The sequence below is a fragment of the Drosophila melanogaster genome, chromosome 2R (genome assembly GCF_000001215.4).
Source record: "Drosophila melanogaster chromosome 2R".
Taxonomy (NCBI): domain Eukaryota; kingdom Metazoa; phylum Arthropoda; class Insecta; order Diptera; family Drosophilidae; genus Drosophila; species Drosophila melanogaster.
In genome coordinates this window covers 12,422,763-12,437,120 of record NT_033778.4, presented here as the reverse complement: position 1 = coordinate 12,437,120, position 14,358 = coordinate 12,422,763, and the positions used below count along the sequence as shown (strand labels likewise).

General features: G+C 47.4%; 7 protein-coding genes across 10 annotated transcripts; 3 read left to right on the top strand and 4 right to left on the bottom strand.

Moving 5' to 3' along the window:
* Positions 1 to 130: 130 nt before the first annotated feature.
* Positions 131 to 1,001, bottom strand: Tmem18 (Transmembrane protein 18). The gene is made up of 4 exons (NM_165902.4): positions 865 to 1,001; positions 683 to 800; positions 459 to 607; positions 131 to 402 (listed from the first exon to the last, which is right to left on the bottom strand). Exons 1-4 carry the CDS (start codon positions 922 to 924, stop codon positions 274 to 276), a joined length of 456 nt encoding a protein of 151 aa, NP_725169.3. The 5' UTR covers positions 925 to 1,001; the 3' UTR covers positions 131 to 273.
* On the top strand, positions 544 to 5,674 carry DUBAI (Deubiquitinating apoptotic inhibitor). 2 transcript variants are annotated; one of them, NM_165900.2, is made up of 5 exons: positions 544 to 651; positions 1,379 to 2,649; positions 2,715 to 3,046; positions 3,305 to 4,142; positions 4,200 to 5,674. In NM_165900.2, exons 2-5 carry the CDS (start codon positions 1,840 to 1,842, stop codon positions 4,776 to 4,778), a joined length of 2,559 nt encoding a protein of 852 aa, NP_725167.1. In that variant the 5' UTR covers positions 544 to 651; positions 1,379 to 1,839; the 3' UTR covers positions 4,779 to 5,674. The 2 variants fall into 2 exon arrangements, with proteins under 2 accessions (NP_725167.1, NP_610784.1); NM_136940.2 differs by lacking the exon at positions 544 to 651 and having other exon boundaries at positions 1,285 to 2,649; positions 4,200 to 5,194.
* Positions 5,675 to 5,824: 150 nt separating this feature from the next.
* Positions 5,825 to 6,526, bottom strand: CG43204 (uncharacterized protein). Its single transcript, NM_001259350.1, has 2 exons — positions 6,432 to 6,526; positions 5,825 to 6,370 (listed from the first exon to the last, which is right to left on the bottom strand). Exons 1-2 carry the CDS (start codon positions 6,506 to 6,508, stop codon positions 6,262 to 6,264), a joined length of 186 nt encoding a protein of 61 aa, NP_001246279.1. The 5' UTR covers positions 6,509 to 6,526; the 3' UTR covers positions 5,825 to 6,261.
* Nup54 (Nucleoporin 54kD) lies at positions 6,022 to 8,672 on the top strand. The gene is made up of 5 exons (NM_136939.4): positions 6,022 to 6,239; positions 6,661 to 7,167; positions 7,227 to 7,593; positions 7,650 to 8,211; positions 8,279 to 8,672. Exons 1-5 carry the CDS (start codon positions 6,185 to 6,187, stop codon positions 8,618 to 8,620), a joined length of 1,833 nt encoding a protein of 610 aa, NP_610783.1. The 5' UTR covers positions 6,022 to 6,184; the 3' UTR covers positions 8,621 to 8,672.
* Positions 8,673 to 9,259: 587 nt separating this feature from the next.
* Positions 9,260 to 10,238, top strand: CG13154 (uncharacterized protein). Its single transcript, NM_136938.2, has 2 exons — positions 9,260 to 9,377; positions 9,439 to 10,238. Exons 1-2 carry the CDS (start codon positions 9,342 to 9,344, stop codon positions 10,141 to 10,143), a joined length of 741 nt encoding a protein of 246 aa, NP_610782.1. The 5' UTR covers positions 9,260 to 9,341; the 3' UTR covers positions 10,144 to 10,238.
* Dera (Deoxyribose-phosphate aldolase) lies at positions 10,146 to 11,638 on the bottom strand. Of its 2 annotated transcripts, none has more exons than NM_136937.3 (3): positions 11,359 to 11,638; positions 10,722 to 11,305; positions 10,146 to 10,659 (listed from the first exon to the last, which is right to left on the bottom strand). In NM_136937.3, exons 1-3 carry the CDS (start codon positions 11,408 to 11,410, stop codon positions 10,252 to 10,254), a joined length of 1,044 nt encoding a protein of 347 aa, NP_610781.1. In that variant the 5' UTR covers positions 11,411 to 11,638; the 3' UTR covers positions 10,146 to 10,251. The 2 variants fall into 2 exon arrangements, with proteins under 2 accessions (NP_610781.1, NP_001286348.1); NM_001299419.1 differs by having other exon boundaries at positions 11,359 to 11,529.
* Positions 11,639 to 11,661: 23 nt separating this feature from the next.
* CG8520 (uncharacterized protein) lies at positions 11,662 to 14,190 on the bottom strand. 2 transcript variants are annotated; one of them, NM_136936.5, is made up of 5 exons: positions 13,893 to 14,190; positions 13,013 to 13,662; positions 12,353 to 12,955; positions 12,047 to 12,298; positions 11,662 to 11,992 (listed from the first exon to the last, which is right to left on the bottom strand). In NM_136936.5, the coding sequence occupies exons 2-5, from the start codon at positions 13,409 to 13,411 to the stop codon at positions 11,870 to 11,872; spliced, it is 1,377 nt and encodes a 458-aa protein (NP_610780.1). In that variant the 5' UTR covers positions 13,412 to 13,662; positions 13,893 to 14,190; the 3' UTR covers positions 11,662 to 11,869. The 2 variants fall into 2 exon arrangements, with proteins under 2 accessions (NP_610780.1, NP_001188911.1); NM_001201982.2 differs by lacking the exon at positions 13,893 to 14,190 and having other exon boundaries at positions 13,013 to 13,560.
* Positions 14,191 to 14,358: the final 168 nt, after the last annotated feature.

Here is a 14,358-nt window from a genome sequence, read left to right as displayed (position 1 = left end):
ACTGCTTTACCAAGGTGGCAACGGTAACTGGTGTGATTTTTTGCTTAATATGAAGGGCATGTTAGGTTTGTAACTTCGCTAAGTAAAACAGGATGTAAAAATAGCCTAAATTTACAAATTCTATAAGTTTGATTATACTAAATTAAATTTATTTTAAAGACGAGAGCTGTGCAGCAAACTACATCTAGATGACAGGAAAATCCATTTAAAGCATAACATATAATTTCACAGCTCTACTTGTGCTTTTAACTGCATGTAATACAGGCGTAAGTTCTACTCTGCCTTTTTATGTGCTATGGATTCCGAATCCGCCTTAGTCTGGCGTTCCTTGCGAGCTCGCTCCTTGAGCTGCGCTGTTTTTAGAGTCACCATCAGCTGCGTGGAGTTGTAGAGCCAAGTGCCCTGCAAATAAGCAAAGATAAATACACACTTCATGCAGTGGAAACACTATAACTTACAATCAAAAGCATGCAATTAAGCAAAATAGGTATTGAGAAAACTGTCGAGATAAACAGGCCGTTGCTATCGAAGTATTGTTGTCTGGAAAAGGAACTCCAGTTGTTAGCAGCGAACTCATTGATGCTTTCGGTGAAGTAGACTGCCAGCACTGAGGAAGATGAAGCACATGCAAAAATCAGAGTCATTTATCGGGTAAGTCAAGGAAGCCGCCAAGTCCACGTACACAGTACTAGGAAGAGGAAAACCTGGAAGTTGGAGCTGTTCCGGCTGAGCAGCGCAGTGGTGGTGGTTAAGATATGCGCCAAAATAAGGCCAATAAGCCAGGGATCCTTCCAATCGATCTGCAAAAATAGTGACAACTTGCCGGATTCTTGATTTTTGATTGTATATAGGCGAGTATCTTACGCTCAGCAGAAATGTCCAATAGCCATTGATCTCGTTGACCTCAATTTGCCCTGGGTGCATCGTACAGATTTTTGTGAATATAAATGTTTCCTGTATATATTTTGCGATATATTCGAAAGCCGAGTCAAAACAAACATAAATAGCCATTCGCAGCGAACAGCTGTCATTTTTCATGGCAACGCCATTTTGGGAGGCCTATAGACGTTCAGGCTTCCTCAATTTTGACTGGATCTGGTAGCGCTGTTTGTAAGACCTAACTTACTATTTTATGGGCTAAATATAACAACATAAATCAAAATACTATTATTTCGTTTAGTATGTATTACTCACCATATAAATGCAATTACAAATTTTGTGCCACCTCATTCTCACCCACCCCGACTTGTCGTGCAGAGTCGCCCTGCCCGTCATTCAGTCTGAACGTGTCGATAACGCTTTCACTGACTCAGTAGACAACATTAACAAATCCGAAAAATATCACAAAGAATTCGTTTTAAAACAGTCAAAATTGTAGTTTTTAGGGCGAATCAAATCTATTCGGGTTATTAAGTCGAACGGGCGACGTGTGAGCAAGCAATCGAAGCTAAAGCCGAGCAGGGTAATCCGAAAAAAGGGGCGCCTTAGATGTGGCACGGGCCACCGACCCTACCGTGCACCACACTCGTCTAGGACTCTGTTCTAAAGCGCTTGTGGCGGGAGTTTCTGGCCAGGATCGGGCAGGGATCGAGGCGCACTCGAGACCCGTTGAAAGGTCGCAGTCAAATCGTAACGACGACACGTAACGGAGCGCGGTTCAAGGACACGCGGCTCAGACTCCTCGCTCAGAGTCGCAGGCAACGAAAAAGCCGCTGTGTTCGGGCGCTAGGCAAGCCCACGCCTCCGCCCATCGGCAACTGGAAGTTCCAGTCGGCCCTGTGGTCCGCAAGCCTTTGTGCCACTCACGTCCACGCCCACGCCAAGCGATTGAAACGCGAAATGGCCGTTAAGCAGAATAACAGCGAGGCGGGTGATAATGCCTCGGATAATGCCGGAGGAGCTGGCAACGGCATTCCGCCCAACGCCAAACCCATGTCCGCGAACGGAATGGCGAATGCCGAAGAGAACGTATTGCCAAAGGGCATGGACACGGGTTCGCCCGCTGGCGAGAGCCTGAACTCCAACCGATCGGGCAAGCGGGATATTAAGGCCCTGCTGGCATACCTCCAAAGCATCGATATGCCGGAGCAAGGCCACAATGTGATGGCCATCTGCGAGAGGGTTATCGTGGACTTGGCCCGTCTGCAAATTCCACGAGGCGCATCCTGTCCACGCCTAAAGGAAGACGTCTGCCAGGTCGGTGCCTTTCTGGCTACGCGCAACGAGAAGTTCCACCAAATGTTCTACCTGCGTGTCGTCTACGAGCTGATCACCAAGTCGCCATTCGAGCCACCACCCTCGTGTGCCGTGGCCATTGTGTTCCAGCTGTTCGACTCCACGCAGATCCTGGAGGCTGTACACTCGCTGCTGGAACAGAATGTGCAGGACTCGAGCATTAAGAAGACGGTGAACCTGCTCTGTGATTGGATCACGTACTGCACCTTTTGCAGCACTCTCAATCTTTGGGTGCTGGCGCTGCTCAAGGGGCTAAGGGATCAGGGCAAAATGGCGCTGCTCGACGAGATTGCAATGGACAACATCGAGAAGCTGTTCCACGTGATGATCTTTCCGGCGCTGAGGCAAAAGGCCGCACCGGTTGTGTTTCACATGCTGTCAACGATTAATCAGACCCCCGAGGTTTTTCACAAGGTAAACACTTCACTCAAACATTAGCTTCAACATAATTATTGACATTTGGTTGGTTACCCTATTAGATCTTGCCAAGGATCCCACGAGTCCTGCAGTATGTGAAGAATCAGTCGACCACCATGGACGAGATTGGCCTGGAAACCAAGAAATGTCTGCAGCAACTGGTCGACCTAACCAGCGCCCTAATGCTACGTTTCTATGATCAGGATGAGCTCTATGTCGCAACCAAGAAAGCCCTGCAGACCTATGAGCCCTCTCCGAATTGCGTGGCTCTGGCAAAGGCAATGCATGAGAATGCCCAGCCGTGGGGTCGGCGGAATGCGAGGGTTGGACTCGTTAACCTGGGGAATACCTGCTACATGAATAGCGTACTTCAGGCGCTAGCCATGACCAGCGAGTAAGTAAAGATCAAATGAAGAAACCCCACTTCTAATTTCCCCAAAGTAGAAGCGCAAAATAATATCTTTGCCTCATATTTATGATTAAAACTCGGTTCTATATTTGCATTGCCTTGCCAGCACCTTTTGTTTAAGAGCTCACTGTTTATAAATCTGTTTTAGGTGTCAATTTCCGATTACGAAAATAATTACGATTACGAAGCTTATTGGCTTTATTTATCTTCTTACAACTACATATACTCATTTTCCATTTGCAGTTTTAGCAGGCAAATCCTGCTTATCGAGTGCAATTCAGTGCTGCTCATGAAAGTGCAGCAGCAGATTGCCCTGATGCATCACTCGCTGCGCTACGAACTAACGCCTTCGCGAGTGCTGAACGCCACCCGGCCGCCTAGCTTCACGCCCGGCCTACAACAGGACAGCTCCGAGTTCCTAGGATATCTGCTCGACCTGCTGCACGAGCACGAGATCAACAGCTCCTCAGTCACTGGTCACAGTGTTGGTCCTCCGAAGACCGGCAGGGAAGTGGACGACGTGCCCGCACTGCTGAGCGAGGATATATTGTCGAGCGGCGTTATTCCGTACAACAGCAAGGATCACGAGCTCAGCAGTGGAAGCAACAGTGACAATTGTAATCACAAGCCCACACCGACACCACCCGCGACTCCCACCAAAGCCACCAACGGCTTAAAGCAGCAGGGCCAGCAGGTTGATCAGGCGAAGCCACCATCTACCATTGACAAGACGTTCGCTGGCAAGCTTTCCACCACCTATCGATGTTTAAACTGCGGCTGGGAGAGCCGGAACGAGGACAGCTTTCGCGAGCTGCAGCTGTCTTTTCCCGATGATAAGGAAGACTGTGGAGCCACCAACTACTCGGTGCAGGATCTGATCGAGTACTACTGCTCGCCCGAGAAGCTGGACGGTGACAATCAATATTTCTGTCCACAATGCAAGAAGCTTTGCGATGCGGAGCGCCACATCGGGGTCACCCAGGCACCGAAGAACCTTATTCTCACGCTCAAGCAGTTCAAGTACGATCAGAAGTACCACTTCCGCACCAAGCTCATGCATAAGGTGTTCCACGATGAGAGCGTAAGTATCGCAGCGAATTTCTCCGCTACAAGTTTAGCTAACCATTTCGCACGCTAGGTCACAGTAAAAATGTCGGCAAAGGACTCGCTGCAGGAGATGTCCACTGTGCACTATGATCTGTATGCGGGTGTTGTTCACGCCGGGTACAGCATGGATTCCGGTCACTACTTTACGTTCGCGGCGGATCAAGCCAAGAATTGGTACAAGTTCAACGATAACGTGGTTACCCACTCCAAGCCGGAGGAGATGCACAATCTCACTTCGCCCAACACGCCCTACATCCTGTTCTACAAGATGTGCGGCCACTCCAATGAGTCTAATTCGGTTACGGCCAGCTGCAGTTCGAGTATGGTATCGGGCTCAAATGACCAGGTGGTCTCGGTGCCACTGTCGCCGCCTCTGAAGCTGGAGGAGTTGCCACGCCGACTTCGCGACTACGTAAGAAAGGACAACCATGTTTACAACGAAGAGTTGAAGATGCAACGCTTTAAGCGTGGCAACAGCGGTCACGGCAATGCGTTTGTCAGCCGGCACAACTTTGATGGCGATGGTGACGAGGACGACAAGGCGCCGCCGCCGCCCGGAGGATGTGGAGGCAATGGACTGGGCATGAACATCAACCGCTTCGTCTTCTGAGAAAGCGACAGCCAGGATAGCGAGCACACCGGAGGCCACTAGAACATATACTTGTCTACTTTATGAAACACGCGCATACTAATCGAAATGTTACATACATATATATATAGCACGTTCACAACCAATCGAGATATATGCGCCTACGTATATCGAAGTGTATGAGAAACGCGCTTACCGATCGCTTGTTCGCTACCTCCTTGAGTTGTTGTCGATGTTTTCTAAATTGTTTCTTCCTTTTCTCCTTGATCCTTCGGCCCGTTGCCCCAAAAATCATTATACTCATCCACTCATACGAACGCAAACTATTATTGTATTTCCATTTACAAAATTGTTATAATTTTTTTGTTTTTGTTAACACAAACCTAGTTGTAGAACGTGCATATATGCGAACACAAACATATTTAATTATAAAAATTAAAAAAAAAAAAAAACAATAGAATTAGCCAGAAATAGGAGCGATATACTTGAATCCGAAGACCACTAACTTCCAAAACACTAAACCAGAAATAATGTCTGCACCCTAGTTTTTAACGCACAGCTCGAAATTAAATCATATCTCGAGTTGCAATCGAACTAGCAAGAAGCTACAAAACAAGATAATCGCGGCATTGACTTGTATAGATCGAGATCGTTTATAGATCGGGCTATAACCCTCGGATCGTATTATTAGTTTCACTGTTAATTTTAGCAAATTTCAAAAAATTTGCGCATGTGCGACACGAATTTGTAATTGATATATATAAATGTATCTCTTTGGATCTGGTGAGCAGAGGTTGCGATGAATTTTGAACGTTATTGCAATTAAATTGGAATAATTTCAAGGAAATTTGTATATGGTGTATGTCTATTGATAACCAAAATCTATACTATGCTATGCTATAAGTGTATCAATAAAGAAAAGAACAAGCCCAAAGAGTGTTTAATTATTAGAGTCACGAAAGAGTTTAATGTGAAAACAACAAAAATAGTATCCATTCATGGAAGTTACTATATCAAAAAGAAAAGCAATGATCAGAAAGGAGGATATTATATTCAGTTCAAACATTAGAGAGGAGGCGTAAACTAGAATTAAAAACTTGACAGGATTATTGAAGTGGCGAATTGATTTTCTTGCCGCCAAATTTCAAATTATAGCGTACTAATAATCAAAAGTCGGGCCTAAGACTATCGATAATTTAGACCGCGCGGCAGTGTTACCAAATTAATAAGGGAAATTCAAGTGTTGTTGTCAGCAAGGGTGAGAGCCCATTTACAATCTGGTAACACTGCTAGAAAGCGCCAAAATTTTACGTTTATTAGGATTAAGACTAATTTTATTACAATAAAATAGAATTGTACAAATTCCGGCCCCTAGGAAAGGCAACCCAAACTGTGCGGCAAAGTAACGTCCTTGAGAATACCGCATCATGTCGTTCTTCGGATCCAACACGTCGCTGGGAGCAACAAGCACGCCGGCCAAAAGTGAGTTTCCGTAAACAAGACCTCATGCCCTTTTCTCCAAATATTTGTGGGGTCCATTTCCACTTGGTGGAGGCTTCAGCAGCTTCTTGGCGTCCTGCAGGCTGTGGATGCGGATGTCTTTGGGATCTATGCTGGATGTGGGACGGGCTACATGGTGTCAGTGTTCTTATGTGGCCAGACAAAGATGCTCACCCCTTCTTGTGGACCACATAGGCGACGTATCCCACAAAACCTAGCAGGAGGATCAGCAATATAAAAACCAGAGCCATTTTCCACGACCAGCAGGCGACCAGAGCTTGAAGCAAACTAAGGGCAGCTTCTGTAGTATTTTGGAACCCGAAATCTCAGATAAGAATCCAAGGCAGAAGCATAGTTTTCAAAACACTGACCCATTTCTGGTCTTCTTATCTCTTTTGTTCAGCAACCGGTGGCCTCTTCGGATCGCCGTTTGGAGGCACAGCTGCAACCAGCCAGCCAGCACCCGCTTTCGGAGCACAGGCCACATCGACTCCGGCTTTTGGCGCCCAACCGGCGACTTCTGCCTTCGGAGCAGGTTCCGCCTTTGGAGCAACCGCTGCAGCCCCGGCTTTTGGAGCCGCCACAGGAACTTCTGCCTTTGGCGGCTCCGCCTTTGGCAGTACTCCGGCATTTGGTGCGGCGACAACCACAACTGCGGGCACGGGTTTGGGAGGAGGCGGTTTCGGCGGATTTGGAGCAGCTCCGGCAACAAGTCAGGCCGGTCTGTTCGGCGCTCCAGCGACTAGTGCAGCACCACCAGCTTTTAGCGGATTCGGCCAACAGGCAGCTGCGAGTACAGCGCCAGCAAGTGGATTTTCAGGCTTTGGCACAACCACAACGTCGGCACCTGCTTTTGGTGGCTTTGGCACCAGCCAGTCCACTGGCTTTGGGGGCGGAGCCTTCGGATCCAGTAAGTTAAATAAGCCCATTTGTCTTTCTGTGGTATTCCTAACCTGGTTTATGTTTCAGCGTTCGGAAAACCAGCGAATACAACAGTTACGCCGGGATTTGGTGGATTCGGAGGCACCAGTTTTATGCTTGGACAGCCGCAACAGCAGCCAGCGCCCATATCGGCTGACGAGGCGTTTGCCCAATCCATTCTGAATGTATCCATTTTCGGGGATGAACGGGACAAAATAGTGGCCAAATGGAACTACTTGCAGGCTACGTGGGGCACTGGGAAAATGTTTTACTCCCAGAGTGCGGCACCGGTAGACATTACGCCGGAGAACGTGATGTGCCGGTTCAAGGCCATAGGCTACAGTCGTATGCCGGGCAAGGATAACAAGTTGGGACTGGTGGCTCTTAACTTCTGCAGAGAACTCTCAGCTGTCAAGTAAGTCTTAGTGCTTGTCTACATCATGGCATAGGTATTAATTCATTTTATTTTAGGCCACACCAGCAACAAGTGATTCAAACGCTTCACAGTTTATTCGGCAGCAAGCCCAACATGCTTGTTCACATAGATTCCATCAAGGAGTTGGAGAACAAAAAGTGCCAAATTGTTATTTATGTCGAGGAGAAACTTCAACATGCTCCCAACGAAAGCAAGCGTATACTTGCCACCGAACTCTCAAACTACCTTAATCAGGCGACGCTGAAACCACAGCTCAATAATCTAGGTGTTGTGGAGGCTTTGGCTCTGGTATTACCCGACGAAGATCAATTGAGGGAGTACCTTGAAAATCCACCCCGCGGCGTGGATCCGCGCATGTGGCGTCAGGCCAATTCCGACAATCCAGATCCAACTTTATATATACCAGTGCCCATGGTGGGCTTTAACGACTTAAAGTGGCGCGTTAAGTGTCAGGAACAAGAAACGGACACGCATGCATTGTACATAAAGAAGGTGGAGAGTGAGCTGACAGAACTCAAGAAGCGCCATGCCACTGCCACAGCGAAGATACTTGAACATAAACGGAAACTGGCCGAGCTCAGTCATCGCATACTAAGGGTAGGGACACCTAGTTAAATACCCAACTTTATTTTTACATTCAGAAATCCGCATTTTTCAACCACAGATAATAGTGAAACAAGAGTGCACCCGCAAGGTGGGCACTTCCCTGACGCCCGAGGAGGAGGCCTTGCGCACCAAGCTACAGAACATGCTGGCTGTCGTCTCCGCACCCACCCAATTCAAGGGCCGACTCAGCGAGCTCCTCTCCCAGATGCGCATGCAGCGCAATCAATTCGCAGCCAACGGTGGTGCCGAGTATGCCCTCGACAAGGAAGCGGAGGACGAGATGAAGACCTTTCTGACGATGCAGCAGCGCGCCATGGAGGTGCTGAGCGATACCGTCAACAAGGACCTGAGGGCGCTGGATGTTATAATTAAAGGACTGCCCGAGCTGCGACAATCGTGATAGGAATGGAAATGAGCTGATACGTTGAATAAAACCCACATATGTGTAACACAACCCGGTGATTTTCGATGATCGAGACAACGAACAAGTTGTGGCCGTTACACTTTTGCCATTATGTCGTCGTTTAGCATTTCCTGTAGCTTTGAACTTGCACTTTTACGGGCAATGGAGTCGAAACAATCGAAACGAGTTCACACATTCGTCGCCAATGCTGCGGAAATAATTGTGTGGGTCAATGCACTTGCACCGCACAGCTCTTGGACCGCCCGACTTTTCCTCGGCCACTGTCTGAAATTGTCCAATTTCGACGGCTAGGCAGAAGGCAATCGCTCGGACTCATTATGAGTGGCAAACGGTTCGTCTCTGGCAGTTCCAGTTTGTTCAACTCCCAGCATCGGTATCACCATCGTTGTTACATTAACATTATTATGTGCTCTGGCGTGTGCATACATGTGCAGTCTAGTTAGTTGGCTCGTTACATATTTATTTCTTGTGTGGGAAACTAGTTTTCTCCCAGTCAACCAGCCAGCCAGGGTCCGTGCAGGTTTTTTGTTGGCCATTGATGGCGGAGACTTCCGAGCTTCCGTTTGGAGCATGTAGCGCCAGTATAAATGAATTGGCCAGCTCCAAGGAGGCCTCACATCGTTTCAGATCTAAGAAAGTGAAGGTGGTTCAATTGGAGCACTGCATATGAGGAGCTGAAAGTGAAACGTTCAGAGCTATGGGAATTAAATTGGACATGAATGGTTTATTGGTTGTGAGTTGTTTGGCTTGACCGCTCAATGCGAAAATCGGACTAAGTTTTCACATCCTTGCAGTTGTTTTTGTGCGCCTTTTGCTGCAGCGTGGTGGCCAAACCACCGACAGCTCGGCGGGCACAGCTGCACGACGATGTCCAGCTTATCCATCCCCACATCATCACCATAGAGCGTTTAGAGAATTTGCTGCGGCGTGCTGGGGAAATCTTTGGTCCGGCTCTAGAGGAAGATGCCATGGCGGAGGCCAGTAGTCAGGTGCAGGAGCAAGTGCAGCCGCAGCAGCGAATGCTGCCGCCAACGGAGCAGCCGTATAACTTCTATTTACCTCTATACGACTTCGTGGAGCCCAAGCTGGATGCCAAGAGCCGAATGCTGGAGAAGATTGCTCCTCCGCCGCAAAAGACGGAGCACAACTACTACGCGGAAAAGCCAAAAAAGAAGCCAAAGAAGTTTAACGCTGCCAACAAGCACATCAACCTCAATCTCAAGTGGCTTAACACCTACGAGAGGGCCATGGGCGGAGCAACTGCGCCCAAAGCCATGTATCTGGAGCAGGACGAGCGCAACCGAATAAACTTCGACGACTCCTTCTTTGCGGTGGACATGCAGGTAAAGATTCCGGATAATCAGCCCCACAAGGAGCCAGCTGCGCCCACAGAGCTCTTGCAGCATGGCGAAGAGCAGGCCGAGGAAGATTTGATGGCGGCTCCTGCGCAGTTAGCCTTTAACTTCAAGTCTCCCGTCCAGGAAGAACGTCGAACATAGATGCGGTTTTTTTTGCTATAGGTTTTAGTCAGTTGTATAAAAAAGCTACAATAAATGCACTTAGAGTGAGTAAAGTCCAGAATACGGATTCGACCAGTTGGCCTCCTCCTACTTCTTCCGCAGCTCCTTGCAGAAGGTCTCGGCAGCAGCAGCCTCGCGAGACACGGGCACATTTTTCTGAGCCTCATCCTCCTCGAGTTTTTTGACACCCTGACGCACAACGCGTTCAATGTCGTCCAGCAATCCGGAGGCTCCGAAACGGAACCTCTCGGGACGCAACCAGCGGATGCCAAGAGTTTCGTTGACCAACGTCATCCAGGCGATCGCATCTCGTACAGTCTTTACTCCTCCGGCTGGCTTAAGGCCCACAATCTGGCACGTGCGTCGTTTGAATTCCTGAATGGCAAATATCATGACCAGGCCAACGGGCAGGGTGGCGTTGACTGTCTCCTTTCCCGTTGAGGTCTTGATAAAATCCGCTCCGGCCATCATGCAAACCATGGCTGCTTTGTAAACCTAAAGAAATTAATGGATTTGAATGGTATTTTAGTATAGGGATTAGGCGATATTGATCTCACATTATCCATGGTGCCCAGCTCCCCGATGGCCAGAATTGTTTTTAGGTGAGCCCTTTGTCCACAGGCACTGCGCATAAGGACCACCTCGTTGTACATGGCCTCCCAGTCGCCAACGAGGGCCAACTGGCGATTGATCACAATGTCGATCTCTGTGGCTCCAGCAAGAATGGCGTGGCTGATCTCCTGCAGGCGGGTCTGCAGGCCGTACTGGCCCGTGGGAAATCCCGTGGCCACCGCTGCAATAGCCACCTTATCCAGTTTGTCGTACTGTTGGATAGCTAAATAGGCGTCCTTTACCCTGGCGGGATAAACGCAAACGGCGGCCGTGTGCATCTCTGGGATGAGAGCCCGGTCGAAGAACTTGTCAAAGAACTGCGGCTCGAAGGGATAGCAGGCGCGTAGGCATAGTCTCCGCACATTGGCAGCCGTATCATCGCCCGCCAAGGTGGTAAGATCTGTCAGCATCAGAGCCCTCAGCGCCCAGGCGATTTCGTTGGCTCCGGTGACATGGCATCGCTGGGACACCGTCAAAGCGATCTCCTCGACCTGCCGCAGCGAGATGTTTACCTTAAGCAGGGAGGGATCTGCGAAATATATATGTATATATTTAAATTCGTACTATTGTGCGAATTCTTACCATAGGGCAGGGTTTTGTTTACTTCCAATTCCTTCACATCCATGCTGCTCATTGCTGTCAAACGAAAATTTAGCTGACTAAATTCCACTTGAAGATAAAATCGTTCGATCGCCGATCTTGACCTCTAATCTTCTACTCAACCTCAACCGAAGAACATGGAGAGTCTTATCAATTTGCTTGTTGGACAGCTGATGACGACGTTGCCAGACCGTTCGCATTAACTGATAATTTATGAGATGGATTCCGTTAAAAGATCACCGATATTAACAATAAGTAAATTTGTTATGTAAAACTCCACAGCTTGCTGTTTAATAAAGCCAATCGCTTAGGTAACTTTGTCTATTTTTTATTGTCTTAATACTTGCGAAATACACCTAATTTTAATATTGCATTTTCGATATGAAATTTGTAAGTACAAGATATTGTGAATTTTAAAATACCGCGTCAGCGAGGTAGAAAACATGTAATTTTTATAGCGCTAATTGAACTACTGCTTTGTGACAAGGGGTTTTCATCGATGTTTGGCCCACTGCTCCCAGTACTCCCTCTTCTGCATTTCATAGAGTCGAGATAGTGTGCGATCAAAGGCGAACAGCTCTTCCTCGCCGGTGAAAAAACTGGCTTTGGATTCTTTCTGTAAACAAAAACGTGTTGATTTTAATGGTAGAAGAATGAGTTACTAACTTACTATATTTAGATCGTCCATTAGGGTTCGCTCAGAATCGGACAGAGTTTTGGAACCTCCAGTAAAGCTGAACAAGTTTTCCAGCGCAACGTCGGATGATATCACCACACGCACTCGGTTATTGTAAAGGGTATCTATGAGCGTGATAAATCGTCGCATCTGTGCCTTCACATCAAGGGTCAGCTGGGGCACATCTCGGATGAGGACGGTGTGAAAGAATTGCGATATCTGTAAGAAATCACTGCCAGCCAAAGGCTAATGCGGAATATGTTGAGTATGGGTAAGATTATGTATTAATACTTTGCTTACGCGATCACAGAGTTCCGAGAAGGTGCTGTCCAGTACCTGGCCACACGTGCGATTGAAGGTCAGATCTCTTCCGAAATGAGTCAGGGTTCGCGGCCGGATAATATCGTTTTCTTCGGCGCACAGGATCTTGAACATGCGATTCATACTGCCGTCCGCATCCGTTTGGCCTTTGACGAAGTAGTTGGTGTCACCAGATTGGGCTATACGTCGGTAGTCAATAGAATCCAACTGGGACACCTTACAGCGACGCTGAAGTAACGCAATGAAGGGCAGAAAGTTCGTGCGCTGCAGTCCGTTCTTGTACAGATCCTCTGGATGCCGATTGCTGGTGGCCACAACCACAATGCCATGGCGGAAAAGGTGCGTAAACAATCTCTTTAGCACCATGGCGTCGGCTATGTCCGTCACCTGAAATTCATCGAAGCAAATCAACCAGGACTCACTGGCAATCAGGTCAGCAACCGGTTTTGTGGGATCAAATGGTGCTGGTTTTTCAGAATTAAAGGCACGGTCAACAGGTCCTTGTCTCTGCTTGGCCTCGTGGATGCGGGTGTGCACGGTGTTCATGAACGAAGTAAAATGGACGCGCTGCTTTCGATGAATCTGAAAGTCACAAGTCATGTGAATATGGGCCTCGAGAAATACTCATTCATCACTTACTTGGGTACAGCAGTCGAAGAACAGGTCCATCAGAGTGGTCTTGCCCACACCCACGCTGCCGTACAGGTACAGACCCTGAGGAGCGTGACTGCCAGCGTTAGGATCATCCTGATCGTCATCTTCGGTGGAAGATTTCCTACCAAAGATTGAACTGAAGAATCCTCCGCCGCCACCGCCCGCCCTGTAGCTGGGTTTATACCCCTGAATCTTGTGGTACAGCGCATCCAGCTCCTTCATCGTCTGCAGCTGCCTGTTGTCGGTCATCAGTTGGCCAGAACTAACACGCTTCTCATATTCCTTCAGCGGACTGAGACCGCTCATGTGGCAGGCGGGCGCCCATAGGAGCAGCGGCTTCTGCCGCGCACAGCGGACCACAAGCCCCAGTTGGTAGGTGAACATAGCAGAGTGCCACAATTAGCGCTTAACTAGGAGCTAAATCCGCGTCATCTAGACATTACATAAAACTAGAGACCTCACTTCCGCGAATTTTGACCGCGAATTTCGGTTGTTGGCCGTGAAATTTTCCCAAACCAGGGCTGGAAACAACAACAGCTGATCTGACAGCTGTTCGCACGGATGCCATAAGGTTGCAAGAGCTGCCAGATTATTTTGAGCAACCGCATTTTAAAATTTAAAATTGCTAAAATTTGCTAACAAAAAATGGACAGTAAGAAATTAATACTTTAGGGCTTATTTTAAAACGGTTTTTTGAAAGATTTTCGAATCAATAGAATAAAATTTAATTCCACAGAGCAAAAATATTTCTTAAGCCTTTGAAAAAATTTTAGATTGTTTTCTAATAGAATAAAAGATAAACAAGAACACAATAAATATGAACTCCTACCGATTTAACAATTAACCGTGAACGACAATAACAAACCTTGGGCTACGTAAACCTCTAATCAGGAATGCGAGGTAACAAAAGGATTTACAGCCCGTAAATCTTGTTATGGCACGTTTTAAATCTGATGAGTAATAGAAACAGGCGATAATCGAATTACTGTGGCACTTCCTGCACTTTTGTTTAGATTGCGTGATTTGTGTTACAGATACCAGTCAGGTGCTTTGTATTGGCAGAATTTTCCTATTACGACATATACATATATATGTTTTACAGTGGTAACTAGGGATTCTCATTTGCTTCGATTTAGCAGTGAACGATGAAGATTAGATAGGTGCATTTTTGAATGCCACTTACATATTTACTCCACTTTTAATTATTCCCTAATTCCCTATAAATGCAGTTAAGTGGATTAAGTATGTGGTATTAGCGGGAAAATCTGTTTCAAAGCTGGTTTTAGTCTACTGTTAAACTTTCAAAACAAAGCATTGGATTGATGTATTTT

Coding starts and splice junctions, on each gene's coding strand:
- DUBAI (NM_165900.2), top strand. CDS start 1,840: ATGGCCGTTAAGCAGAATAACAGCGAGGCGGGTGATAATGCCTCGGAT. Junction 2,650..2,714: donor CCCCCGAGGTTTTTCACAAG/GTAAACACTTCA, acceptor TTACCCTATTAG/ATCTTGCCAAGGATCCCACG. Junction 3,047..3,304: donor GCGCTAGCCATGACCAGCGA/GTAAGTAAAGAT, acceptor TTCCATTTGCAG/TTTTAGCAGGCAAATCCTGC.
- CG8520 (NM_136936.5), bottom strand. CDS start 13,411: ATGTTCACCTACCAACTGGGGCTTGTGGTCCGCTGTGCGCGGCAGAAG. Junction 12,956..13,012: donor TCTTCGACTGCTGTACCCAA/GTAAGTGATGAA, acceptor TGTGACTTTCAG/ATTCATCGAAAGCAGCGCGT. Junction 12,299..12,352: donor TCTCGGAACTCTGTGATCGC/GTAAGCAAAGTA, acceptor ATTCCGCATTAG/CCTTTGGCTGGCAGTGATTT.
- CG43204 (NM_001259350.1), bottom strand. CDS start 6,508: ATGGCTCTGGTTTTTATATTGCTGATCCTCCTGCTAGGTTTTGTGGGA. Junction 6,371..6,431: donor TATGTGGTCCACAAGAAGGG/GTGAGCATCTTT, acceptor TCCCACATCCAG/CATAGATCCCAAAGACATCC.
- Dera (NM_136937.3), bottom strand. CDS start 11,410: ATGAGCAGCATGGATGTGAAGGAATTGGAAGTAAACAAAACCCTGCCC. Junction 11,306..11,358: donor AAACAAAACCCTGCCCTATG/GTAAGAATTCGC, acceptor TATATTTCGCAG/ATCCCTCCCTGCTTAAGGTA. Junction 10,660..10,721: donor AGCTGGGCACCATGGATAAT/GTGAGATCAATA, acceptor TAATTTCTTTAG/GTTTACAAAGCAGCCATGGT.
- CG13154 (NM_136938.2), top strand. CDS start 9,342: ATGGGAATTAAATTGGACATGAATGGTTTATTGGTT. Junction 9,378..9,438: donor ACATGAATGGTTTATTGGTT/GTGAGTTGTTTG, acceptor ACATCCTTGCAG/TTGTTTTTGTGCGCCTTTTG.
- Tmem18 (NM_165902.4), bottom strand. CDS start 924: ATGCACCCAGGGCAAATTGAGGTCAACGAGATCAATGGCTATTGGACA. Junction 801..864: donor ATTGGACATTTCTGCTGAGC/GTAAGATACTCG, acceptor CTATTTTTGCAG/ATCGATTGGAAGGATCCCTG. Junction 608..682: donor TTTCCTCTTCCTAGTACTGT/GTACGTGGACTT, acceptor CATCTTCCTCAG/TGCTGGCAGTCTACTTCACC.
- Nup54 (NM_136939.4), top strand. CDS start 6,185: ATGTCGTTCTTCGGATCCAACACGTCGCTGGGAGCAACAAGCACGCCG. Junction 7,168..7,226: donor GGGCGGAGCCTTCGGATCCA/GTAAGTTAAATA, acceptor TTTATGTTTCAG/CGTTCGGAAAACCAGCGAAT. Junction 7,594..7,649: donor AGAGAACTCTCAGCTGTCAA/GTAAGTCTTAGT, acceptor ATTTTATTTTAG/GCCACACCAGCAACAAGTGA.